Source organism: Odocoileus virginianus, chromosome 18, assembly GCF_023699985.2.
Source record: "Odocoileus virginianus isolate 20LAN1187 ecotype Illinois chromosome 18, Ovbor_1.2, whole genome shotgun sequence".
In the NCBI taxonomy this organism is placed as follows: domain Eukaryota; kingdom Metazoa; phylum Chordata; class Mammalia; order Artiodactyla; family Cervidae; genus Odocoileus; species Odocoileus virginianus.
The window spans coordinates 2,813,135-2,839,180 of NC_069691.1; the positions used below are offsets into that span (position 1 = coordinate 2,813,135).

The window sequence follows — 26,046 nt, forward strand, 5'->3', positions numbered from 1 at the left end:
AGAATGGAGAAGCGGGGAGGATTTTCTAGTTAGAGAAGTTTTGGATGATGTATAACCAGGCAGCAAAGGCCTCTTTGGCAGATGTAGTGTATTTATGATGATTGCAAAGCTCTGCAAGTGTGAAAGAAGATCATCCTCTTCCCACCTGGGGGCCTGCTGCCCAGACACAGTTGTGAGTGTGGCCTTCCCGCGGGGCTGCCGCAGCTCGTGAATGACTGCCGCTCCTTCTCCCCTCTGCCCAAACAGAAGACCAGCTCCTGGTGGAAGGGATGTCCGTGCCAAAAGACGAGGCTGTGGGCGCCCTCCATCTCATCCAGGCTGCAAAACTCGGCAACGCGAAGGCCCAGAGCATCTTAAGAACAGGTGAGCACACGGCCCTGGGCAGCTCTGCCTTGGGGGGGCCTGGAGCACCTGCAGGTGCCCAGCTGGCCTCAGTCAGTGGTCTGTCGTGTCTGTCCAGAGGTGATTTTTCTGCTTACTGAGACAACAAGGAATCACATTCAAGGTATTTGGTAGCGTTGCCTTTTTATTTTTTAATTGGAGTATAAATGCTTTATATGTTGCATTATCTCCTGCTGTACAACGGTGTAAATCTGCTCTAAGTGTGTATGTATATATGTATCTCCCCTCCCTCCCACTTCCCCCATCCCTCCTCTAGGTCATCACAGAGCAGCGAGCTCCACCAGCTGTCTCTTTCACACTTGCTGGTGTATACATGTCAATGCGTCCCACTTCTCCCCTCCCCCACCCCTCGTGTCCACAGATCCAGTCTCTGTGTCTGCACTTCTATTCTTGCCCTGCAAGCAGGTTCATCAGTACCATTTTTCTAGATTCCATATGTATGTGTTAATCTATGATATTTTTCTCTTTCTGACCTCACTCTGTATGACAGACTCTAGGTTCACCCACATCGCTACAACTGGCTCAATTTTGTTCCTTTCTATGGCTGAGTAATATTCCGCTGTATTTATGTACCGCAGTGCCTTTATCCATTCGTCCGCTGATGGACGTCTAGGTTGCTTCCCTGTCCTGGCTGTTGTAAACAGTGCTGTAATGAACATTGGGGTACATTGGTCTTTTCGATTATGGTTTTCTCAGGGTACATGCCCAGGAGTGGGATTACTGGGTCACGTGGTAGTTTTATCTTCAGTTTTTTAAGGAACTTCTACTGTTCTCCATATTTAGTTTTTGAAGACCTTCCTTACTATTCTCTGTAGTGGTTGTATCAGTTTATATTCCCACCAGTAGTGCAAGATTTCCTTTTTTCCACACCCTCTCCAGTATTTACTGTTTGTACACTTTCTGATACTGGCCATTCTGACTGGTGTGAGGTGATGCCTCACTGTGGCTCTGATGTGCACTCTGCAGCGATGAGCGATGTTGGGCACTGTCTCGTGTGCTCACTGCCGTCTGCGTGTCGTCTGGGCTCAGCAGCACAGGCTCAGCAGCTGTGGCACGTGGGATTTTCTCAGATCAGGGATCGAACTTGTGTCCCCTGCACCAGCAGGCAGATTCTTAACCACTAGATCACCAGCAAAGTCCATAAACAGCTGTAAAAGCGCTGCTTCCCGTGAGGCCGTGTAGGTGAACTATTCCTGGCTAGTGCCCTTTTCACATTCCTCTGACTTTGGATTGGGCTCTCTCCCAAAAACTTATTTTAATTTTTGTTTTCCTGTAGCTGGAACAGCTTTAGGTCTTGGGGTTGTGAACATCCTCCACACTATGAATCCTTCCCTTGTGATCCTCTCTGGAGTCCTAGCCAGTCACTACATCCACACTGTCAAAGACATCATCCGCCAGCAAGCCTTGTCCTCGGTTCAGGACGTGGACGTGGTGGTTTCAGATTTGGTGGAACCTGCTCTGCTTGGCGCCGCCAGCATGGTTCTGGACTACACGACTCGCAGAATCTACTAGGCTTCCCAGGAATGCACGAGGACAGAGACGCAAGAACTCCTTGGTGGAATCAGGTTGTCTCCTAGATGAGCACTTCTTATTAGGCAATCTGGCAGGTGACTACGGCAGAGAAGTGTTTGCTTTTAGTCTCCTCCTCCAAAGTCACTTTTCCCAGCCTGATTTTGTAGATGCTGCTCCTCCTGGGGTTATTTCAGCTCAAACCTTGTCACACTCTTCTGTGCCAAAAGGAGCTACAACAGTAGCCAAGGATGCCTTAGGACTCCGTTTACTAGATGTGCCACTCAGACCTGCAGGCCTTGCTTGGGGTGGGACCTTGACACTGGAGTTTTGAGTTATTAATCCTTCCTCCTCTGACCCTAAATTCAGAACACAGAAAGGGATCCAGTCAGGGAATGGAAAGAAATCTCACCACAAAAGGCTTAAGTAAACTCTTAAAAAGCAGTTTTATTGAGGTATTTTTTTAAGTGCACAATTTGGTAAGTTTTGACATCTATATGAAATCACGGCCACAATCAAGATATCAGGCGTATCTCTCACTGTCGCACGTCACTTGCTGAAAGATGTTGTTTGCTACGTCACTTGCTGAAAGATGTCGTTTGCTATTACTCTCTCAGAATCTTGAGCAACTGTAGATCGGGGTCTGAATTACAGTGGCCTTAGGGACCTTGTCCTTATCTTCTTAAGGACCGCTGAGAAGCCACTAGGACTTAGCCTCTGAAAGGAGATTAACCATCCCAGAAGGATCTTTGTTACTGAGAACAGGCGTCTCTCTTCAGTAGCTTTTCACATGGTGTTGAATATGACTAGAGTACTGATAAAGGCAGTGTTTGTTGTGCGTCATATACCTAGAGCCCTGGAGGCTCAGACTTGTAGGTCTGCCTACAAGGCGGGAGACCTGGGTTCAATCCCTGGGTCAGGAAGATCTCCTGGAGAAGGAAATGGCAACCCACTCCAGTATTCTTCCCTGGAAAATCCCATGGACAGAGGAGCCTGGTAGGCTACAGTCCATGGGGTCGCAAAGAGTCAGACACGACTGGGCGACTTCACTTTTGCCCAGAGCCCACATGTGTGAATCTGGATTCTGGCTAAATACGATTCCACGTTTGTACTGGTGTCAAGATACAGAGGCCAAGGTTCTTGCTATCAATTTCAACCTGGAAGAAATACTAATAGCCACCACTTATTAAGTGCCTACTGTGTGCCAGGCTCTGAACTTGGTGCTTCATATACATTATTCTAAATTCTCACAACCAGTAAGTTAGGTGTTTTAATTCCCATTTTATAGAACCCCAAACTAAGTCTTAAGTGATGTGCCTAGAGCCATGTGGCTAATGAGTCTTAAAGATAAGGTTTGAGGCGGGTCCCTCTGTGCTTTTTCTGCTAAGCTACACAAGCTCTATTCATATCAAAATCTTCCAAAGTGCAAATATATTCTGATTTATTCCAGGCTACCGAAAGCTTTCACAGTATCTCAGTAGCAAATGAATTGCTTTATCCTTGACACTCTCTCTCAGTGGTGAATTTAATAAAATATTCTTGTATGCTGTGGAAATTTTGCCAATATAGTATTTCGTCTAGTGACAGGTTTTTATGGGTACTTTTAGACAATCTAAAAATTAGCATATGTTTTTAAGATTTATTATTTTAGGAAAACTTGAAGGTTTCTACAACATATTATTTCACTTGTCCACATATGAAGGAATCAAGATTATTGTATTTGAATTCCTTCCTTCCTGGTGGGTTAATGTGAAAATAGGTTGGCTGATTCCTAGAACTGTCAGCTCTGAAATAATCTCCAGGTCCTGGTTGACACATTCCACGTTGATTCCTGGGAAGGAAGCTTGGCTTGGCCACCAGTGTCTGGGGCCAGTCAGTGTACTGTGAAGGGGCACCCGTTGTTCCTTGGTGAAATCTGCAACTGCTGTCTATACCAGACATTGCTATCAAGTTTCATACCAAATATTCGGAAGAATGGTACTGACTCTATAAAACCAGATCTCAGTTTTTATTAAATTCATGGAAAAGCTAATATATTCCAACATAATTATTACAACTAGCTAAAGTGATCACATTTTAATTTATTTTAATGTAAATATTTTTATGTTACTGTTCTGAGCCAAATTCTAAAGAAAAAATAAATTATTTCCTTGTGGAAATCCTGACATTTTTCTATTTTGTTTTGTTCTTAATTAGCTCATTAGCTAAAAACATTTCCCTCCCTAAGAGATGTGTTATACTCCTTATAAGATTTGAAGGTCATATAACTTCTTTAAGGCATTTAATATTGACTTAACAATCTCCCCCCAAAAAACCTTGTTAATAGAAAGCATTGTTATATAACATAAAAAAATACATATATTGCAAAATGATCACTACACTGTTTAGCTAACATCATCACAATCCATAGTTAAAAGTTTTTTTCCTTGTGATGAGGACTTTTAAGATTGAATTTAGTAGCAACTTTCAAATATGCCTTATGGTGTTATCAACTAGTCGCCATACTGTATATTACATCCCTGTAACTTATTTTGTAACTGGAAGTTTGTACCTTTTAATCCTCTACACCCACTCCCCACCTCCCAACCCTGTCTGTGGCAACCACCAATTTGTTCTTTGTGAGCTGGGTTCTTTTTAGATTCCACATAGCACTTAGATCATACGGTATTTGTCTTTCTTGGTCTGATGGTTTACTTATTTAGTATAATGCCCTCAAGGTCGATCCATGTTTCACAAATGGGAAGATTTCTTCTTTTTAATGGCTAAATACTATTCTGGTCATATATATTTACACCACATTTTATCCACTCATTTGTTGATGGACACTTAGGTTGTTCCCATTACCTTCACTATGTAAGACTGCATATACCTCTTAGAGTTAAGTGCTTCTGTTTTCTTTAGATAAATACCCAGAATCAGAACTGCTGGATCATATGGGAGTCCACTTTCAATTTTTTGAGGACCCTCCCATACTGTTTTCCATAGTGGCTGCACCAGTTTACATTCTCACCAACAGTGCACAGGGCTCCCTTTCTCCTCCTCTCCAAACCTGTTACTTCTTGTCTTTTTGACAACAGCCATCCTAAGAAATGTGAGGTGGTACCTCACTGTGGTTTTCATTTTCATGATTAGTGATACTGAGCACCTTTTTCATTTACCCATTGGCCAGCTGTATCTCTCTTCTTTGGATAAATGTCTATTCAAATCCTCTGCTCATTTTTTTAAATTGTTTTTATGCTATTGAGTGTATTTTGGGATATGAACCCCTTACTGTATATATGATTTGTAAATATTGTCACCCTTTCAGTAAGTTGTCTTTTTGTTGATAGTTTTCATTTTGCCGTGCAGAAGCTTTTTTGTTTGATGTAGTCCTGCTAACTGACCATATACGTATGAGTTTATTTCTGGACTCTTTATTCTGTTTCATTGATCCATGTGTCTGTTTTTATGCCAATTATTGTTTTCATTACTATAGCTTTGTAATATGATTTGAAATCAGGGAGAGTGATGCTATCAGCTTTGTTCTTTCTCAAGATTGCTTTGGCTATTCAGGTCTTTTGTATTTCCATACAAATTTTAGGACCGTTTTATCCTTGTGAACAAAATGCCACTGGAATTTTGATAGGCTACATTGAACACATAAGATTGCTTTGGGTAGTACGGACATTTAAACAGTATTCTTCCAGTCCATGAGCATGAAGTCTGTTTAAATTTCTTTCACTGGTGTCTGATAGTTTTTAGTGTTGGTTATATTTATTCCTAGGTATTTTATTTTTTGATGCAGTTGTAAATGGGACTGTTTTAATTTCTGTTCCTGACAATTTGTTGTTAGTATACAGAAATGCAACAAATTTCTGTAATTGTTTTTATACCCTACAACTTAATTCATTTATTAGTTGTTATTAGTAACAGTTTTTTGGTGGAGTTTTTAGAATTTTTTGTATATAAAGTCATGTCATCTGCAAATAGTGACAGTTTTATTTCTTCCTTTCCAGTGTGGGTGTTTTTTATTTTTTCTTGCTCAAGTGCAGAAACTAAACGCTGAGCACTCACTGAGTTCTTGGACCAACTCCTTCCTTTTCATGAAGCCCCATGTGGGTAATGTAGGCGTTAGAGACCATTCAAAGTTACCACTGCTGTGTAACAAACCACCTCAAAACTTAAGAGGCTTCAACAGTCATCATTTTCTCTCATGGTTTCTGTGGGTCAGGAATTCTGGAAAGGCTCTACCTGGCAATTCTGACTCAGGGCATCTGATGCGCTTGCAGTTAGGCAGTGGCTGGGGCTGGAATAGGGCTGGCCACGCGTCTCTCTTTGCTTGCTGTTTCAGGGTTTCTCCACGTAGGCTGGTTTGGGCTTCCTCATAGCATGGTGGCCTCAGGGTGGTAAAGATTTTTACATGGCAGCTCAAGGGCTATCAGCTTGTTTGTTCCAACAAACCAGCCGTAAACTGTGTCGCCCTTTACAACCTAGCCTTGGAAACATTACTTCTGTCATATGATGCAGTCACCCTTAATTTGGAGAAAGTCAGACTTTACTGACATAACTGCCGTTATCTACCTTCAAGACACCCATCCTATGTGAGATGCAAAACCAAGCCAGATGACACCATCAAGACATTATCAAAAGGTAAGCTGTCCCACGTAGAGGGTCATGGGAGCTCAGGGGAAAGGAAAAGCATCACGTAAGTGGCCTTTGAGCTAGTTCTTAAGCCCGATTATGATCTCTTCAATGACATTAGCAAGGCCTAGAAACAACAAATGGTTGGCGAACAGCAGCAAGCAGCTGCTCGACTGCAATCTCAGGTGGCTGAAGGGAAGAGCAATAAGACCAGAAATGCAGCCCAGACCAAGGAACGCCCAACTAAGCAGCTTGGTGAGGGGAAGACAGGCAAACAAGTAAGCATTCCTGTCCCTTTCAGACATAATTACCACAGAAGAGACAGTGGACTTTCCTTCCTGGCAATGGCAAGACCTAACCGTGCTCACCCACCTCCTGAGTGTGGCATTACAGGTGTTTACATCAGTCTGCATCCTGGAACTAGTATCAGGTAACTCTAGCAGGCTTCTGAAGTACGGCTTTATCAGTCACTCGATCCGTCACCTATAACGTGACAGGTTCTGAGACAAGGAGTCAATGCGTTGATGCCTGAGATGGAGTACAGTCTCCTACAGGTACCTGTTACGTGGATCAGTGTGGTCCAGAATGTTCTGTGATGATGTAAGTGTTCCATAGTCTGCCCTGTGCAATCCAAATGCATCCTAACTACATGTGGCCACAGCGCATATGAAAAGGAGCTTGGGCTAGAATTGTCTTTTTAATTCTGACTGATTTAAATAGCCACTGTAGCTACTGTACTGGCCAGCAAGGTCTGGATGAAGGATCTGACAACAGGAATATGAGCAAAGTGCCAGGGATGGCACAGACCTCCGTGTATGCTGCAGGGATGCAGAGAAATAGGGCCAGGCATGCTCATGCCATCCTGACTCAGGTCTACGGGCTGAATCCAAAGCAGCAAGTGTCTCACTGGTTTCCGTCGCCCCGGGAGCACCCTGCGGAAACACATTACCCAGGCTTCCATAGTCAGGGGTAGCGACTGACGGGAGCCACCGGGGAGGAAACGTCCAGGGTGGTGACGGGGTCCACAGCTCTGTCTTCAGTGGGCAGTGAGAGGCTCACTCTTAGCCAACCAGCTCCCCTTTCAAATGGAAACGTCCACAGACTCCTACTACAGACAGTGGAAACTCAGAGCTGTTTCAGTTCAAGGCAGGGCGGGCACCCAGTGGCTGTGCCTCCACAGCCCCAGAAAGGATGAAGGGAATCCCTCACTGACCTCACTCCCAACTGCAGCACACCCTGAGATCAATAATGAAACTTCATGTTGATTTCTTGGAACAGAAATTTATTCTCAGAATAATGCACAAAAGCATAGGTTGAGGCTGCCGTTGGGAGGCCTCCCTCCCTTCCTCTGCCGCCACCTCCCCTCCTCTTTGAATGCCAGGGAGAACACAGTTGAAGGAAACATGCAATCACAAACAATGATCAACTCTAAAGACAAAAGGTTTGGTCCAAAAAAAACTCAACATAATTAATCCAGTTACCGTGAAGAGCTTCACTGAGTAGGATTAAGATGCTGCAGATGTAGTGTCTCCGCAGGGAGGCTCTTCAGTGCACCAGGGGGGCCTGCTTGAGGGAGATGAGGACAGAACGCATGCGGGAGACGTCTTTGGCCTGCTTGCTGGACTTGGGGTTAAAGTCACACAGCCGGGCCACCCGTTCCCACTCAGTGCCTGGGGACGACTCCTCAATGTCATTTACAAAGGCTTCTTCTGCTGCCCTGGAAGCAACAACAAAAGAGGCTGATTGAACGCAGACTCCCCATGTGAGCTACCTAGTGGCTGCCTTGTTACGGAAACAACGGCCTCTGTATGCCTGACCTAAAAGCATTCTGATTTTCCAAAGACTAAGAGCCCTGGCCCAGGTCAAACTCAGGAGCAGACACATGGCCAGCTTTCCTAGGCACAGGGTGCCCGGACTGCTGTGTAAAATGTTGGAATACAGGTGTTTGGTTCAGGGTCTCTCCCTCTCTGTTGACACAGAGAATTAAGTCAAGTCCTTAACCAGCTACTCACTGCCTTCATTAGCAAAAGCAAAGCAGCAGGCTGGCCAAGAACTTGAACAGCGGTTTATGTTGGCCTGTACTGAATTTCAAGTAAATTTAGAGACTTCAAAAGAAGCCCACAGGTCACTCTGCACAATAGCCTCTGGATTTACTCCAAAGGCTGGAGAGAAACAGGGCAGATCAAGAAGGAATTCAAGACCAAGCGCCCATGCTAGCAGGCACTAGAGACTAAAGCCGTTCCAGGAGGGTTTGTTAGGACATTCTCCAGTTCAGCCAAAAGTTTTGCCGTTTTCCCTCCAGCCAGGTGCCGTGGGCCTCTCGGGACACTCTGGCCGGGGTGGGCACCCAGCGGCTGAGAGCCGCTCAGTGTGGGTTGCCTTTTGGTAGGATGCTCTTCCAACATTCGTTCACACCAAGGTCAGCCCATCCCCAGCTGGGAACTAACTGGTAGGAGCTACTGCCTAAAAGGACAGTGGTAAGAGGAGGGAAGACACACTATTTCATCTACTCCAACAGGCATCACGGGCAAAGCGAAAGCGATGGAGATGACTGGTCTGTGGGGACAGAGGGGTGGCACTCTCACAGGGATGGCCGTGGCAAACACCGCTGAAGCCCAGAGCCACTACAACACTTGACTTCATGGCACACACAGGGGCAGTGAGGAAGGTTTACTTAACTGTTCTAGGCTGTAGCAAGGATGGTTTATGTTTGTGCTTAAAGGTGAAGAGAAGAAAAACGAGAAAAACTTTAGGTCAGATACAGAAAATGAGAATGAGCTCAATGCAGATGGGTCAGTAAGCTAGACACGCCCTTGCCACTCTGTACTCGGGACGTGCAGCTGGCTTTGCTGGGCCACCCCGCTGCCCAGCAAACCCAGACTCGACCTTTCTAGTCTCCATCTCTACTCCAGAGAGAATGTGCAAAGCAAACCCAACGCCACCTGTAAGTCCAGCATTTCACAAGTCTCACTGCAAACACACCCAGGGGCCCAGGAAACGCAGCTCTACCTTCTAACTGGCTGACGCGCTCCAGGTCAAGGCCCTAAGAGGCTCTGAAGACCTCAGCCTGGGGGCTACCCTTCCCACAAGTTCTTCTCTTCCTCCATTCCACCCTCACCTCCCTCATGTCAAAAGCTAGTAGGCTAGTCCTAAAAGGAGGAAACACAATTGAGCAACACTACTTTGGTAACAGGAATTCTTAAAAACAAACTCTCCCAGAGAAGATGCAGTTTTCTTTGGGGGTAACAGCCACCATGGCCTGTATCAGACAGCTTTGGCGATCTGGCTATCTTGCCCTCAAAGCTGGGGGTCTCTCTATGTCTCTCTCTGTGGGGGACAAGGACATCAGAAGCTGGCAACTAAACAACTCTTTCTGATATGAGGCCACAGAGAAACAACTGCAGACCCTAGAGGAGACAGCCCCCTCTGCTCTGACTCTTCTGCCTGGACGGAGAGGCAACCAACCCCATGTTCTTCAAAGGAAGCAAGTGTGGAAGATGCTGCCCACAGTGGCTCCTAACCCAGGACTTTCCCTTCCCCCTCCCGTTCCCACCTGGGGCAGGGCGGCAGCAACAAGGGGTCAGAGTCCCCAGTTCCCAGTCCCCAAACCTTCCCAGGTGAGATCACAAATGACCCACATTTTACAAGTGTTAGCTTCCTTCCCTTCAAAACCCCAAAATGAAAAATGGCAACCAGAGTTGCAGAGAGTTGTGATTCTGTGATAATGGAACATACCCCCAGCTTATCAACTCTTAGGCAGCCCCCACAGCGCCAATCTGAAATCATTTAAAAAGCAAAGCAACTTGTGACATAAAAGGAGCATTAACTCTAAACAAAAAGTAGGAATTAAAACAAGAAAAGGAATTAGTTTTGCAACATACACATAACCAATCACGTCAGCGAAGGGTTGTTTGTAGAAAGCTTCATCTGCCACCCTAGACAGCAAGAGGTCCAAAAGGCAGGCAAGCAGGCAGGAAAAAAGAGAGAACATTGAGAAGGAGAAACATCTCAAATCCACAGTAGAGGCACAAGTGCTCTGGGGAGCTGCTCCCAAGGCTCCATCCTAACCCAGCGAAGGTTCTAGCACTGAAACTCTGCAGGTAAGGCCCCCTGCTGGCCTTCCCCACCAGCTTCTCCAGACAGTGCTGTCAACTTCACCCCCAGGCCTTACCCAGCAACGCGAGCATCTCCTAAGTATCCTCTGAGGGGCTGAGCCCTCTGACAAGACGTTGTGTCCGTTCTGTCCTCAGCCCCAAACCACCTCGGGACACTGAGTGTTCCCCCGCCTTTCACAGCTGACGTGGTGGAAGGCAGGTCTGGCGATGAAGCAAACCTGTCCAGCAGGACGTGGCAACAGGGGCATCAGAGCTCCCAGCCGAGGCCGCCTGTCTCCCCCCTGCAGTCACTGCTGCCCCCCAGCCGTTCCCCGCTCGGGGAGGCCTCGCCCCTTCCTGCCAGACTCAGGAGACATCCCCGGGCACCGGTGCTGCCAGACACCAGGCACGCGAGGGCCCACAGCCAGCTTAATCTTGGATTATCCAACTGCTGCTTCCCCAGCTGGTCCCCGCTCGGGAAGCCTCGCCCCTTCCTGCCAGCCTCAGGAGACATCCCCGGGCACCGGTGCTGCCAGACACCAGGCACGCGAGGGCCCACAGCCAGCTTAATCTTGGATTATCCAACTGCTGCTTCCCCACATCGACTGGCTGGGACCAATTTTCTATATTCTGGGGACATACAGTCATCTCAAAATGGCACCTTGAAGGAAAAAGCAGCTGGAAGCAAGGAATGAGAGACCTGCCGACAAGGGTCCTGGCTCCGGCCCCAGTGAACTGTGGGTTCCTGAACACGACTGACTGTCCACTCGGTTCCTGCCAAACCTGACTGCTTTGACGATCTACAGCCCAGAAGCCAGCATCTCACCCCTCCTGAACTCTCACATTGCAACGGGTCAGAATGGGACCTCTGGGACGAGGAGGAAGGGCGGTGAGCGGGGTGGAGTTGTTTACAGAGCAGGGGGCAGGCTCAATCCCTGGACTAGCCGGCCCCCCTCGCCCAGCATGGGTGGACAGGGAACCTCCCGCAAGGAGTCTTACCCTGTCCTTTGCCTGGTGAGTTTGAGGCATAGGAGTGGGAGGGAGGTTTTTAAGGACAGTCATGACTGGTCATTAACCTAAGCTCACATATTTATTTGAAGAGAAATTCTAGTAATTTATTTTTAAACTCACACACACTCTTGCTTTACTCCCATTTTGGTTTATACACAGGAGGTGCTTTGTGGAAATTTAAAGAAAGCAAAAAGAACAGCCTGATTGTAACTCCCAAGTGAGTCAGGAGAAAAGCAGAGTAGTTTGTGGGCACAAGGAGTGGGCGGGAAAGGGAAGGCAGACCAGCTTGTAAAGCCCCAATCCGTTCAGTTCACACAAAGGCCTAACCTCATCAGTTTCAGCTTGTGTTGCCTCTACCGGGAGAGAGAAAGGTTTAACGAAGGACTGAGACACAAGTGTGTGTCAGGCTTTTACTCTTCTGCAGCCAGCTTGGGCAGAAGGAGCTGCTGGTAACAGGACAGCACAGCCAGAACCAAGGGAAAACCACACGCGCCAACTCGGGCGCCCTCCCACCTGGACAGACGGCCTGAAAGCAGCAATCCTTAGGCAAGGTAGAAAGGGACCCTGAACATGGAGGGTCAGCCAGATTTTACCAAGTACTTAGAGCAGACCCAGCCTCAGGCAACTCACTAGGGTGCATGGGGCCTCGAACGGTGTCTGTGCAAAGCACCCACCCTTCTTTCTTCAGAATCTGAACCTGCACCTGGGGGAAGTAATCTTGAATGAGCACATGATAAAGGAACCTGGGCCCATCAGCTTCAAACTAACCAGACTCTCTCAGCAAAAGCCCCGGTTAATGCTACTCTTAGCAACTCAACTCCAACCAGAGGGCAGCCCCACCATATTTGCAAGAGAACTTCAAGGGAACGTGATAGCACGCCTGCAGACTCCATGCCCCACAGGAAGGCGGCCAGGACAGAGGCTCAAGCCTGGCGCCCGAGGGAGTGACAGAACCGAGAATGGCCCATGGGACAGGCGGTGAGGGCTGCCGCACACAGGCCACCACAGTGGTGGAAACTGTCTGGCAGAAGTCAGCTCCCTCCTGTCTGCAAGACTTCCACCTAAGAGCTACCAGAGACAAGGGCACAAAGGCTCTTTCCCACGAAAAGTACAAACAGCCCCAGGCCGAATCTGCTCTCTCTCTGCACTGAAGTGAGTGCAGTGACAATGAATTGACAGCCAGCTCCAGGTCTGGCCGGGGAAGCAAGCCCACTGCCTGCACCCAGGCAAACAGCGCTGCCCCTGCCTCTCTCTCTGAGCTGCTCCCAAGTGGACTCCAAGCTCAGAGCATTTCTGGTTGGGGGTCATAGGAGAGTGACTGTGTTTACTCCCTGCATCTACTCAACCTTCAGTGAGTGTGGAAATTCAGAAAAGAGCATTTTTAAAAAGTCACCTCAAGATTTCCTTAGACACAGAAGATACGCACCCAGAGAACCCTTAATCCTAAAGTCACTGTGCGGGAACAGCTTGGCCACCTGATGACAGAGCACACGTCCCCAGCACTGGGCCCTTTGGGGAGCAGCCCTCAGAGATCTAAGCTGTATTCGGGGGAGGCGACATGACGGAGTCTGTAATCATCTCAAGTACTGAGATCCTGGAGCAGTGATCGAAGCGGCCTTTCATTTCAGGGTGAGGTTTTTAGACATGGACTTGATCCATGAGATGATACTGCCTTCTGTGGAATCACATCATTACAGGCAGTGCAGACTAACCAAACTCCCACCTCAGAGCTAAACTCATTGCAACTAGGGTGGTGAAAAAACTGGCTGAGTTACTCTTGTAAAGACCCGAAAGGCTTGCAACTTTCACGTTTCACATACAGTTTTTAAACCTGCAAACACATTTCCCACTAAGAGAGGCGGCGGCTGAGAACCTATGCTGGCTGGTGGAGACGGACCTGACTGTACACGACGCAGCGCAGACTGACCTGTTGCTGGCTTTTGTCTTCTGGAGCTGCTCGTCCTGCCTTGCATACCACTCGTCCAGCTCCTTTATTGCTTTTTCTTTCCACTCCGCTTCCTGCTTCCGAGAATTGGCATCTTTAAGGGAAGGAAAAGAAGGACAACACAAATGAGGCAAAATGCAAATTGAAGTTCGCGTCATTCATTTGGGGCTTATTAGCCTCATGCTGTGTGCGGTGTATGTTAGAAGGCAAACAGTAGGGAATAAAGGTAAAATTCTGTTTTCCTCATTTGTATGTCCAGCTCTCTGTATCAGCAATTCTACTCAAGCAAGGTGTTTCAGCACAATTTATCCCAGTCACCTACACCTTAGTGGGTCACTAGTTTGGGGGTTTGGGTAGAAAGAGGTGAAAATACTGACTTAATTTTTAAAAAGGCTTTTGAGACACCAACTGGGTAAGAAGCAACTACAGATGATTCTTTAATAATGCTGCCAGGTCAGTGTGGACTCTGGCCATTAGCTAACATAAATTAGATAATTCGTATTAGATAATGTTCTAATAAAATCTCCTCACAAACTATATTCCACACCCCAAGTTGGATAATTAATGGTTTCGTGAACAGAAGGCAATATTAGAAAAACTACTAGAGGTACAGATGATTCCAGAACCAGGCAAGAGCAGAATATAGATGGAATTGAGGGGACCACAAAATATCTACTCCTGCTTAGACAGCAGAGTGAGTTTGTGGCAGAGCTAGGACAGAAGTAAAAGAGAAAAACTCCCAACAGGGAAAACTGTAGGGTGAGGTGAGGGATTGTTATTAATACTTTTCCAAAAGGTTCTAGATGAGAGAGCGCAAAAGCACACCTAGGCCTGCCACACTGGATTCTCAACCATGATCTCAGAACTAAATATGAGTTTCCCTAAGACACTGAGCTAAAGACACATGTCAGTAAACGGTTGAGAGAAAGAAATACAGGTCATCCTACTGCCACAGTTGACACCCGAAGTCATCCTAATACTTCACTTTAAGCACATTCTCAAGGATGTCTTCTCTGGCAGGTTATTTCATACACATCTCATTTAATTTTACAACAATCCCAAGAAAGCAAACTAGTCCCATATTCAGCAGTGAGAAAAACTACAGCTCGGCAAGTCTGAGGAACTATCCCAAAAGTAGTAAGTGGCCAAACCAAGATTCATACCAAGATTTGACTCTAAAGCTCACACGTTCTTACTTCATTGTGCTGTCTCCAAAGGGAGGGATGAACGGGAGGCAGACCCAACAATAGTCACAACTGTGACCAGCAAATGGGCACCAGGGATCCAGACTAGAGTCTGGACACTGGAGTCAGAGCCCAAAATGTAATGGGTGTCCTTGAGGAGAGCAGAAAGCAAACAACTTCTTGAAGGAAGAAATGATGCTTTCAGGGCAATTTTAGGGTCTTTTCAAGAAAGGTCTTGCAGTAACAACTGGCAGAACACTGTCTGTAACTACTAGAAATAGCCTTATAGCAGCTAAAAAAATCCCCCAAAGTTTCCTATTATAAAGAACTTTTACCATTTTCTAACTTATCAGAAGGTGACCAACCTAATGCTCAAGAGAATTATTTCACTCGAAATTTTCCACTGATAAGTATGCCAGTAAACTTCTGATGTGTGTTTGTCCATGGCATTAAGTGTATGTGGAGTAGAGGGCGCTGTGATTCAGGGAGAGATGCTGTGGGTTAATGGCACCCTGTGGACATGAAAATGAAAAAAATTTAAAATACAAGGTCTCCTTTTCAGGAGTTGTGACATTATTTCCAAAAAATTAGTTTTGGCTTGTGGAGTATTTTCCCTTTGTGTCATCTAATAATTTTTTTTTTAAAGGTTATATATCTTAGAATCAAAATACAGAAATTTATCTCTGAAAAAGTAGTCAAAAACTGTCCATTTGCACAGATTATAGTTAATGCATAAAATACTGTCTATAAACAATCTTCTTGCTTTTATAGATTTAAGAAGTGACACTGGCAATAAGAATTTAGAGTTCTTAAATGCTTAGCTTGATGGAACAAAGATCCAAGCTGTAATACCACCTCTTTCCATCTGGGAGGGAGAAGGTGGAGCAGGGTTCACTGACAGCTGTCTTCTCTGGTCATGCTCATTACTGTTCACAGGATATTACTGGAAAACACTTCCCACAGCTAAGCTGAAAACCATGGATACTGCTCATCTATTTTTAGCATCTTGTACTTTCTCATAGTTCTTGCAAGGGAAAAAGGTGAAACTGCAGAAACACCTAATTCATGGACCAACTTAATTCGATTCCATTGGAATATGAGGCCAAATATTTGACTTCCCTCAGGAAGGCATCTTAAGAAAACAACACTTTGTGGAATATTCCCAAAGAGCCCAAACTATTAACTGAAAAAGAAAATCAAATTTTCCCACACACCAAAGTGTACTCTTCTCCATGTACAAGTCAACTTTGCTAAACTTTGGGGAAAGAGAAAAGAGATCTCTGAGTCTGCAACACGAGAAAGATCCCAATAGCAACAACAGCCGCTGAGTCAGTCTGCCTCAAAGTCTACTCAGAAGGGACGCCTGAAGAATAGCAAGGGGCAAGGTTGCCGGCACCATGAAGAGCAATCTTCACCTTTTTAGACTATACTATCCAGTACAGTGACTGCTAGCTTCATGTGGCTGTTTAAACTTATTAAAGTCAAATAAAAATTTAAAATTCAGTTTCTCAGTCATACTAGCCACAAGCAGCTAGTGGTTACCATACAGAATAGCACTGATACAGAACATTTACATCATCAAAGAAACTACTCTTGAATAATGCTGAGAGATTAAGTGTGCCCGCTGTTTGGAAAGCCACATAAATTACGCTGGAGAGACACTAACGGGCTGTATTATATGGGTCAAGTCCTTTCCTGTTTCTAGGTATCAGTTACACCATCTGAGTCATGTTTTCACTAGTTCAGTCATTCTCAAGAAGGAATTATAATGCTGACACTGTGGTTACAGACGCATATTGCTATTTCTAGATGTACAATAAAATATTTATGCACAAAGTATCTGGTGTCTATATCCGAATGGATCAGAAAAAAAATTATGTGTATATTCACAACACACATATAAATGTGTGGGCATGTGAGTGGGCTTCCCTTGTGGTTCAGCTGGTAAAGAATCCGCCTGCGATGCAGGAGACCTGGGTTCAATCCCTGGGTTGAGAAGATCCCCTGGAGAAGGGAAAGGCTACCCACTCCAGTATTCTGGCCTGGAGAATCCCACGGACTGTATAGTCCATGGGTCGCAGAGTCAGACACAATTGAGTGACTTTCACTTCACTTTCACATTCGTGTATAAAACATATACAGGATTTCCCAGGTGGTCCAGTGGTTAAGGATTCACCTTTCAAAGCAGGAGACGTGAGTTCCATCCCTGGTTGGGGAATGAAAATTCCACATGCTGCAGGATAACTAAGCCTGTGTGCCACAACTAAAACCTGCCACAGACAAATATTTAAATACTGAAAATAAAAACAAAAAACCTACACACACACCTCATTTATACAAAGACAGCCCACTACGGCAGAATGTTCACGACTGAACCTCAAGGGAGGGGCACGTTTTACTCTGTGTTTGAAATTTTAATAAAAAGTTGAGAAGAGAACTCCATGGTTGACACCCCTGCCCCATCACACCTTGTCAACACCCAGGGGTAGATACCAAGTCTCCTGTAATCCTGACCCACAGCCAGCGCTCCATGGAGAAGGCCTGTCACCAGAGGCCAGGCTGACTGGAGGCCTCGGGCTTCGCCCACACGATGCTATCAGCCGAGTGCAGTGCTGCTGAGACGGGCATGGATCCGGAAGCAGGGCAGACTCAAGCTGAAATTCTGACTCTAGCACTGTTAGCTGTGTGATTCAAACACTTTCTCTTCCTATGATCCTTTTCCTCACCCATAAAAATATAAGAACTCACAGGGATGTTTTAGGGTAAGAAGACCCAACTGTACATATTTCCTAACATTACTCACATTTTCCTCTTAAGCATTACCTTAAATTCAGCCTTCAAAGTGTCAACGGACTGTGCAGTCCCTCACATGGATATAACATCTTCAGGTTTATGAAGCACATTCACATATTCCATCTCAGACTACCCTTGGGGTTGGTAACACTGATCTTACTTCACAGATGAAGAAACGGGCTCTAAGGTTTGAGCAACCAAGTGCCCTCAACTAGTAGAGTTATGGCTCGGCCTGGAACCCAGTCTTTCACTCCAAGACTCTTTCCACAGCACCACTCAGCCCTTCCAGAGAAGAGAGGATGCACTTGTAACTCTGGGCTTGTAATGAAGCATCTCCATGTAGGTGGTGTTGTGACCTTCTCACTGTGAAAGATACCCTCCCCCAAAACTGGACAAGGACATTACGGCTAATTCGAGTTAAAAATGGATAACAGCAGAGTCAAGGTCAACTATTCCACTGAAAACAGACACCCAAAGACAGAAAGGGATTCCTTACCAAGGGCTTCCAAGCGTTCCGTTTGCTCTTCTCTCCATTTTCGGATACTTTCAGGCTCTGACTGCAATCGATCCACTTGTGAAATAGCTGCGTAACTGTCTGTCGGCCCATTACTCTCCTTAACAGAAAACACAGTCGTGCTCTATCAGTACCAAAATCTCCTCCCAGATATGCCCTTCACCCAAGTCAGAACCCCTGGTTACGGGCCACACTGACAGCTGCTCTAGATGCAAAGGAGCAACGGCAGCCTTACATGCTGGTAGGACGCTTTCAACGCCATGCACTCAAGCCTTACAGTCCACAAGGGAGGCAGAGTAGTTGTCATCCGGCCACTAAACGAGACATGAGTGGGAGACAGCAAAGGTGGGGAAGTGGGTAATGGACTTACTAGGAAAACAGTATTATCAATTTTGCTTTCCTTACTTGACACAGAGGCTGTAACATCGTCAAAGTAACAAAGGTAAATACCCAGTACAGTAAGGCCTAGAACCTGACACTTCCAAGTGCTTATTATACAATTCAGGAAAAAGTTCACTTAATACCAGCTAGTCAAAATACAGTGAAAATGCATAGCACAGTCACACCAAGAAAAAGAAAAAAAGGCAGGCAAATGTGCATCACAGTGTATGTGGCAGGGGGTAGGAGGGAGTGGAGGGGTTGGGGCTGACTCTTCCTTATAGTGGTTAAGACTGGGGAGCTAGTAAACAAATTGATTAAGATTCAAATGGAATCTAATCTTTAGAGAATTATTTCACCTACTGAACTAGGAATATTACCAGCTTAACCTCAGCAGACTATAAACAAAGATGGCGAGCAAACTATTTACAGTAGTATTTACTTATTATTAGCACCTTCCATGTTTCAGCCACATAAACCTTTTATCTCCCAAACACCTTGCAAGGCAAATTTTTATTCCCATGGCACAGCTGGAGGGTTAAACCGAGACCCAGGTAAATGACATGTCCAAATTCATAGCTAGTAAGAAACAGAGTCAGGGCTGAACCCCATTCCATCTCCCTCTAAAGGCCAAGCTCTAAACCAGGGTTTGGAAACTATAGCCAGCTCAGCCACCTGTTTCTATAATTAAATTTTATCGAAATAGAGCCATGCCCATTTATTTACATACTGTCTATGGATTTTTTCATGTTATAGCAACATAATAGTCTGACAGAGAACTTACGCTCTACAAAGCTTAAAATGTTTACTATTAATATCGGTCCTTTCCAGAAAAAGTTAGTCCACCCTTGGCTTAAACCAATTAAGACTAATCTCATCCTCCTTGACAGTTAACTAGTTAAGGCTGTGCAGAAGCCCAGGCAGAGGCAACGCACCACGCTATCTCCCTGGACCTCAGTGATTACTTCCATCTAGTCGAAAGGGAAACAGAGGACTCTTGTTGCGTGGTTGGGAGAAACCTCCATGCTGCTCTAGACGGCATGACACGCACGTGTTGAGACCTGGAAGTGCTTGCAGTCATTCTGCCAACATGAAAGAGTGTAAAACTGCAGTCAGCTAGCGGAGCCAGAATCCTAGAGGAGCCGAGTCGGAATCCTGGTCTGAGGACCCCTGGCCTATCAGAGTTCTCCCAGTTATATGAAATAGTAAATTCTCTGTATTTAAGCCCACGTCAGGTTGGGCTGGTGGGCTTCCCTGATGGCTCAGTGGTAAAGAACCCGCCTGCAATGCAGGAGACACAGGTTCAGTCCCTGGGTCAGGAAGATCCCCTGGAGAAGGAAATGGCAACCCACTTCAGTATTCTTGCCTGGAGAATCCCATGGACAGAGGAGCCTGGCAGGGTACAGTCCATGGTTTCACAAGAGTTGGACACAACTTAGTAACTAAACAGGTTGGGCTGGTAACCAAAAGCTCAACAACACAGAGGGAAAATAATGGCAGTCATCACAAACACCAGCCACCCCTACCCTCACTATAATCTAAAAGCTAAGTGGTTCCAATGTCAGTCCTACCACAGACTACCTTTGTTACTTTCAAACTTCTGGTTTCACCTCTGTATGCCTTGTGTGTAAATGGGAATAACAATAGCATAGATCCCTCAGGTTGCTGTAAGAATCAGAAGAAAATTCAGTACAAACAGTGTTTGACACTGCACGGCACACTGTCAGCCACGTCGCCACTGCCGAACCATCATGATTGAAGGGTCATTTCTTGAGAATAAAGTTGGTAATGCCAGGGCCAGGCCAATCACATTTTAAAAGAATGCTCTAACAATGTCTCTCTTCAAATCCTTCCACTTTGGCAGGTAACATACCAGTTACGAATACACCCAGGAAAGTCAAAGGAGTGGCATCCTTTCTAGGTCAGTCAATTCAAATCACAGAGAAGGACGACTCTCAACAATATCATTCAACATTATCAGAACTGTTGCACAGAGTCTGTACCTGATAGTATTCTCCATTCGTCACTCCATCAACAGCATCTGCAAGACATAAGATTTCAATCTGTCAGTGAGTGCTGGTCAAACGCTGGGCCAAAGGGTTACAAGGTACGACACAGTATTATGTGTTTCAAGTACTCTAAGTTACTAAACACTATCCCCACGCGAGATACCAGACAGAACAATGGACAACTTTCTATTCAATGAAACCAAGATGTGCTTATACACAAATGACTTCACCAAAATGTGGACAAATCTGTCTAAAAGCTTTTCATGATTATCTTCTGGCTTACAGAGATAATACTTAGAAGCTTGGCAGAAGAGCCTCATAGAGCAAGTTTCTCTATGAAGGTTCTAGAGAAGGAAAAGGTATGAAAGGGTGGCCTAGAATCCTTCACAGCAAGCAGAGATATGCAGCTTCATGTTTCAACCAAGGTGCTTTCTTGGGGGTCAGGACTCTCCATCCTTTGGCTGGAGCAGGTTTGGCACCTGAGGGTCTATAGTTGAGACTTCTTGCTAATTCCTCTAGTTCTCTCGGCATTAGTCCAGAACAGTAAGATTTGGGCATATAAAAATAAAATCAGTGTTTTCAAGGATGCAAGTTACAAAAACTCAAAGTATATACAATCTGATCTTATTAGCACAATTAATTACTCATGAGCTAAATGAGAAAGTCCGTCTCAGAAATACGAAAAATGTCTAACACCTCAAGATTTTCAATCCATACAGTATAAAATTGGAGGTCCACAGGCTGAAAATATTTTCTTTAAAATACAAAGTACTTAATCAGAAACTCCACAAAATCAGGATTTGCAGTGCTTGTGTGTGTGCATGTATGTGTGGGGCGTGTGCGTGTGGCGCGGGGGAGGGTGTGCAGACAAGCTGTGGCAATCCGGGGCCTGCACTCCTTAAATGAAGGAGACCTTATGTGCAGCTTGCTCCGGACCACCCGCCAGGCCCCACTGGCCCCGTTTTATGTTTTTAACCCGTTCTGTGTGTCACTAAGTCAAGGTAACCGGTTGGTCCAATAACCACGCGTTTCTAATCCACGCCCTGACCCAGCAGCTCTCACTGGGAGCCTGTGCAGGGCCGCAGAGCAGCCCTTCAGAGCAGCTGCTCTGCCTTCCCTTGAAAGCTTCAATACAGGCACCATGAAGATGCTGTGTCCACTCGCATATTCTACATACTCTTTATCTGCTGGCTGACTTATCTTTACTGCCTACTATGCAGGACTTCTAGTATTTTGTCCGACTGTTTTCAAACTACCATGACTATGTTACTGTGTAAGAGAGAAGAGATGCACCTAAAAGATACAAGAACCCAAGCAGTAAAAGGAATGCAGAGAGCTAGTGTGAGCCACCACCACAAGGCCCTCAGAAACATCAGAGCTCTTCCGCGCAGCCAGAGGCAAGGTGCCCTCAGCCACATTCTTTCCTTTGAACAGGCAGAGACTGCAAACCACTCCTCCAGTCTTCTTGGTTTCTAACTATAATAATTAAATCCAGCTTAACTGCCTATTTTCCAAATCAACTTCATTCTCTTGCTTCTCCCAATTACCCTATGCCTGGCTTTGGGAGTATTGAAAACTTCCATTTCCCCACTTTAAAAGAAAAGGAAAATGGAGACAAAAGAAAAGGCCACATAATTTCATTACTCAGCCTACTGGTTTCTTTTTTTTTTTTTAGTTTATCTAATGCATATACATAAAATTTCTTTGAGCAAAATTAGACTCCTATAACAGATGCTTTTAGTAATCCATTTATATCATTAAATTCTCAACTTTTTAAGTATGAAAACACCCACTATTGCTTCCAATGTGCGAGGCACAATGTTAATTAAACACTTTCTATACATTAAGTTTTAATCCTCACAACAAATCTCTAAGTATCAGCAATTCACAAATGACCTTAAAATATGTGTATGGCTGGTTCCTTGAGAGGTAAGTAAGGTGTTCTTGAAGGAGCATGTAACTGGTGACAATGTTTTCCCTCTTAAATTTACTTTTGAGTTTGAGCATATTTTAAAATTTTTGCTAAGGTGACAGCAGGATAAAAACATTAGGGTGCCCTTGTTATGCCAAACTTCTATCCTAAGGAAATCACCTGACATGTGAATTTCTTCTTTACTAAACTGCCTGAGTTTTGCCCATTTTTCTGCTATCTTTTGATCTCTAAGTATTCTTTCTGTATTAATTATTTGTTCTCTCACATTACAAATATTTTCCCAATTATCTTTTTGTATGATTTAGAATAGTTAATACCTAGAACTACTTAACTTGTATGAGACATTATCAGGCTTTTTTTTCCTTTATGAGTTCTCTATCTCTTCTTATGATGAAGGCCTTTCCTACTCTTAGGAAAATAAAAAGGTATTTACTTTTCTTCTGGTACTTAAAAAAAAAAAACCCTCTCCTCCATGCACTTAAGAGTTTATTTTTGTATAAAATTTATAAAGCGAAGTAACTGTAAATCTTCAAGCCTCAATGGCTAGTCCAGCCAGGCCTACTTTCTGGTTAATATATTATAGTTAACATAACAATTATCCAGTTAATATATTCCAACCCAGGGCCACTGGCAGTAAGAGAATCTTTTTTCACTACTCCAGACACAACAATTCTCATCCCATGGCTCCAAGTCACATGCTGCTTGTCCTTTAGGTCTGAAGACTCACCCAGCACTGGCAAGTCCTTTGAGCTTTCATTAGTTACTCTTCTACTGTACTTACTGACATTCAGCTGACTCAAATGAAAGGCCTGTCTGTTGCTATAGAAACATGCAAAAGAAAGGCCACCCCAGAGACTTCATCCATTATGAAACTTTCTAGGGACCTCACACAGAAACAAGGGCCAGAATAAGTTTCCAGAGATGAAAGACTATCCCAAGCCCACTTCAACTTTCATTTTCCCCAACCACTGGAAGTCAGGCAGACCTGGGTCTGAATTCCTATGGAGTCATGTATTAGCTTACCACTTTCTGAACACTGCTTAATTTCCACAGAGATCAATTCTCACCTGAAACAGAATGACACCACCACTCTACCTGCAGAGTTACTGCATGGATCTGAAAGGACAGGGCACCTGGGGCACTGCAGATGTGCAGTATAACTAAGTATCATGCCTGCAATTTCCCTGAACTTTCCTCCACCACTGCTACCAAGAAAATCACTCTCCTTAAGTTTACGTGCCTCTCTCACCGTGAGTGCCTCACTGCCTTACTCTCTCAGCAGCTCCTTGATCGCTTCTCTTCTCCTCCTCCATCCTTAGCCCTCACGATTGAGGGCTTTTCCTCAGCTCTAGACTCTGCCTTTTCCTGACCATTTGTTCTTCCTCAGTACCCAGGAGCCACTTCACTCAGCTGGTTACCTCCCACCTCTAAACTTAGGTTCTTCTCCTCATCTCCTAACAACTGAGGGCAACATCCAAGGTTCAAGCCTAGCCCCTCCTTCATGGAAGTTTTCCCCAAGTCTGCGGGAGTTTGGATATGTTCCTCTTTCCTCAGCCTCTGTAGTGCCTCCTGCCTGTATAGCTCTGCACATTAGATACAGAGTTCCCTCTTAAAATGTTTCCTCAATGCACCCCAAAGCCTATCAGCTTTCTAACACCATTCTCAGCCCACTCCCAAGGAATAATGTGTATACACATTATAATAATGTGTACAGTAATAACATACTAGGTTCTGTGTGTAAGCACTTTGCAGATGCTCTCCAATATAATCCAACCCTGTGTGGTGTTTATCTGCATCTTTTACAAAGAAGAAAACTGAGGCAGGGCAGTAGCAGTGGTTATATAAGTTGTGTGAGACCACAAAGCTAAACTCACCCTCAAGCAGTCTAGGCCGACACAGAATCTTAACCACTAGAGATAGAGCGAGAAAGAGCGAGAGAGCGAGGAGGAAAAAGAGAGAAAAAGAAAACATGTCCAACTAGTGCTCTAATCCCTAAGGGAAGTGCTGACCACTGCACTGTTTTTTTTTTTTTCCCCTGACCACTGCACTATTACCAACCTCAACTACACTGTCAAGAGATCTGGCTTTAAGTCTCCGAATGCTTAGTTCACTAAGAAAGTCCTTCCTAGGAACTAGGTCAGCAATCACCCCTTCCTTCCCTTTGCTGAAAGCTTGATGACCAAGGGATCCGCGTGTCCAATTATACTCTTTCCCTTTTACCTCTCCAAACTGCCATCGCCAAGATCTGCCATTCTATCCAGGACCTCTGCAGCTGACGTTTTTGCACCTTCCTGAGTACACACGGTGAGCCTGCCCGCCTTCCTACTAACTGGTCTGTGTAGGCTCAGATTTGCCTTAAGTCTGGCCCAACTGCGCCAATGCGGTTGCACCTCTGAGGCCAAGCTCAAGGCACAGCAACTGCTCAAGGAAAAGTTACTGAACTGAATGGGCTTCCTCTGGCTCCTAAGCTTGTCTTCCCGTTTTCCTGGCTTCTTCGGCCCGTCCGTGCCCAAGAGCGCTCAAACACACTCTTCGGACCGACCAGGCCTGCCGAGCCTGGGTTTCCGCATGACCGAGCCGGGGGCTCGTTTACTCTTCGCACTCCTCAACCTCCCGGACGGAGAGGCACAAGAGTTACACAGAGCTCTCAGACCCACTGTGGGCCGAGTTTCCGGGGCAGCGCTTCCGCCCGGAAAGCACCCGCACTCACCTGGAACCCCCGGCGGCTCGCCGTGAGGCTGGGGTCCGGGGGCGCCGCCGTCCAGGATGGCGAAGGCCTCGTCGTTCTCGATGCCCGCAATCTCGCTCTCCTGCTGCGCCAAGAAGGCCGCGGCCGGGTCCTCTTCGCCGGCCACTCCGTTTCCCAGGGCGGAACCGCCAGCGGGGACGCCGAACGGATCTAACTCAGCCATGGCGGGAAGTTCGACGGCACCGGCTTTCAGAGAAACACCAACCGAACAGCAGACACGGCGTCCGGCAGCGGCCGCTGTGCTTGCGCCTGCTATCAAACACAAGCTGGATGTGGGAGAAGGCGGAAGCGGAAACCCGGCCCCAATATCCGGCCGGTCCGGGCGGTGTTGGAGAGCCGAAAAGGTAATAACCAATCAGAGGGCAAGAAGTAGCTCCAGAGTTAACCAATCAGCAAGAGGAGAGGCGGGCCCCGAGTAAAGCTCGTGACTCGGGAAGCACCTGCGTGGAGGGTGCTGAGCCGAGCCCGCACTGGCCAGGCGGAAGTAGTGCGTGATTTAAGGTAGCTTTGCTTGATCCGGCTTTGGGGCTGTACTGACCCGGGACCGCCATCTCGCTTGCTGAACTGGGAAGTGAGGTGAAAGTTAGGGCGGCGATGATTGGCCGATTGGAGAAGAGTCGAGCCACGTAGGCTTTCTGAGTACCAGTTTCCTCATTTGAAAAATGGGAGCAAGAGTCCTGCACTACCTCCCTCCTAGGATTACTGGAAAAACTGAATCCTTTTATGGCTATGTACTGGCTTTCTTCAAAAAAATAAGTGTTTGTTAACCCGTTCACTCCTTCTGGGTGGTTTTCTCCCTTAGAGCCTCCTGACTTAAATGTAATCAATTCAAATCCACTCTGACTTTTCTCCCCCATGGTATTATTATGGGGCTTCCCTGGTGGCTCAGATGGTAAAGAATCTGC

The 26,046-nt window shown here is 45.8% G+C and overlaps 2 protein-coding genes across 9 annotated transcripts in view; one reads left to right on the plus strand and one right to left on the minus strand.

The window, feature by feature from the left end:
• GNE (glucosamine (UDP-N-acetyl)-2-epimerase/N-acetylmannosamine kinase) overlaps positions 1–5,320 on the plus strand; it is a 53,844-nt gene extending 48,524 nt beyond the window's left edge. For all 5 annotated transcript variants that reach the window (XM_020878250.2, XM_020878251.2, XM_070480267.1 and 2 more), the window contains 2 exons: positions 247–363; positions 1,679–5,320. In XM_020878250.2, the coding sequence (XP_020733909.2) occupies positions 247–363; positions 1,679–1,914 (353 nt within the window). In that variant the 3' untranslated portion in view covers positions 1,915–5,320. The remainder of the gene's footprint in view (positions 1–246; positions 364–1,678) is intronic.
• A 2,472-nt stretch (positions 5,321–7,792) lies between these two features.
• CLTA (clathrin light chain A) lies at positions 7,793–25,446 on the minus strand. Of its 4 annotated transcripts, XM_020878256.2 has the most exons (7): positions 25,103–25,446; positions 20,454–20,491; positions 18,055–18,172; positions 13,564–13,675; positions 10,413–10,466; positions 9,211–9,246; positions 7,793–8,248 (listed from the first exon to the last, which is right to left on the minus strand). In XM_020878256.2, the coding sequence occupies exons 1-7, from the start codon at positions 25,302–25,304 to the stop codon at positions 8,077–8,079; spliced, it is 732 nt and encodes a 243-aa protein (XP_020733915.1). In that variant the 5' UTR covers positions 25,305–25,446; the 3' UTR covers positions 7,793–8,076. The 4 variants fall into 4 exon arrangements, with proteins under 4 accessions (XP_020733915.1, XP_070336370.1, XP_070336369.1 ...); XM_070480269.1 differs by lacking the exon at positions 10,413–10,466; XM_070480268.1 differs by lacking the exon at positions 9,211–9,246.
• Between the last annotated feature and the right edge of the window lie 600 nt (positions 25,447–26,046).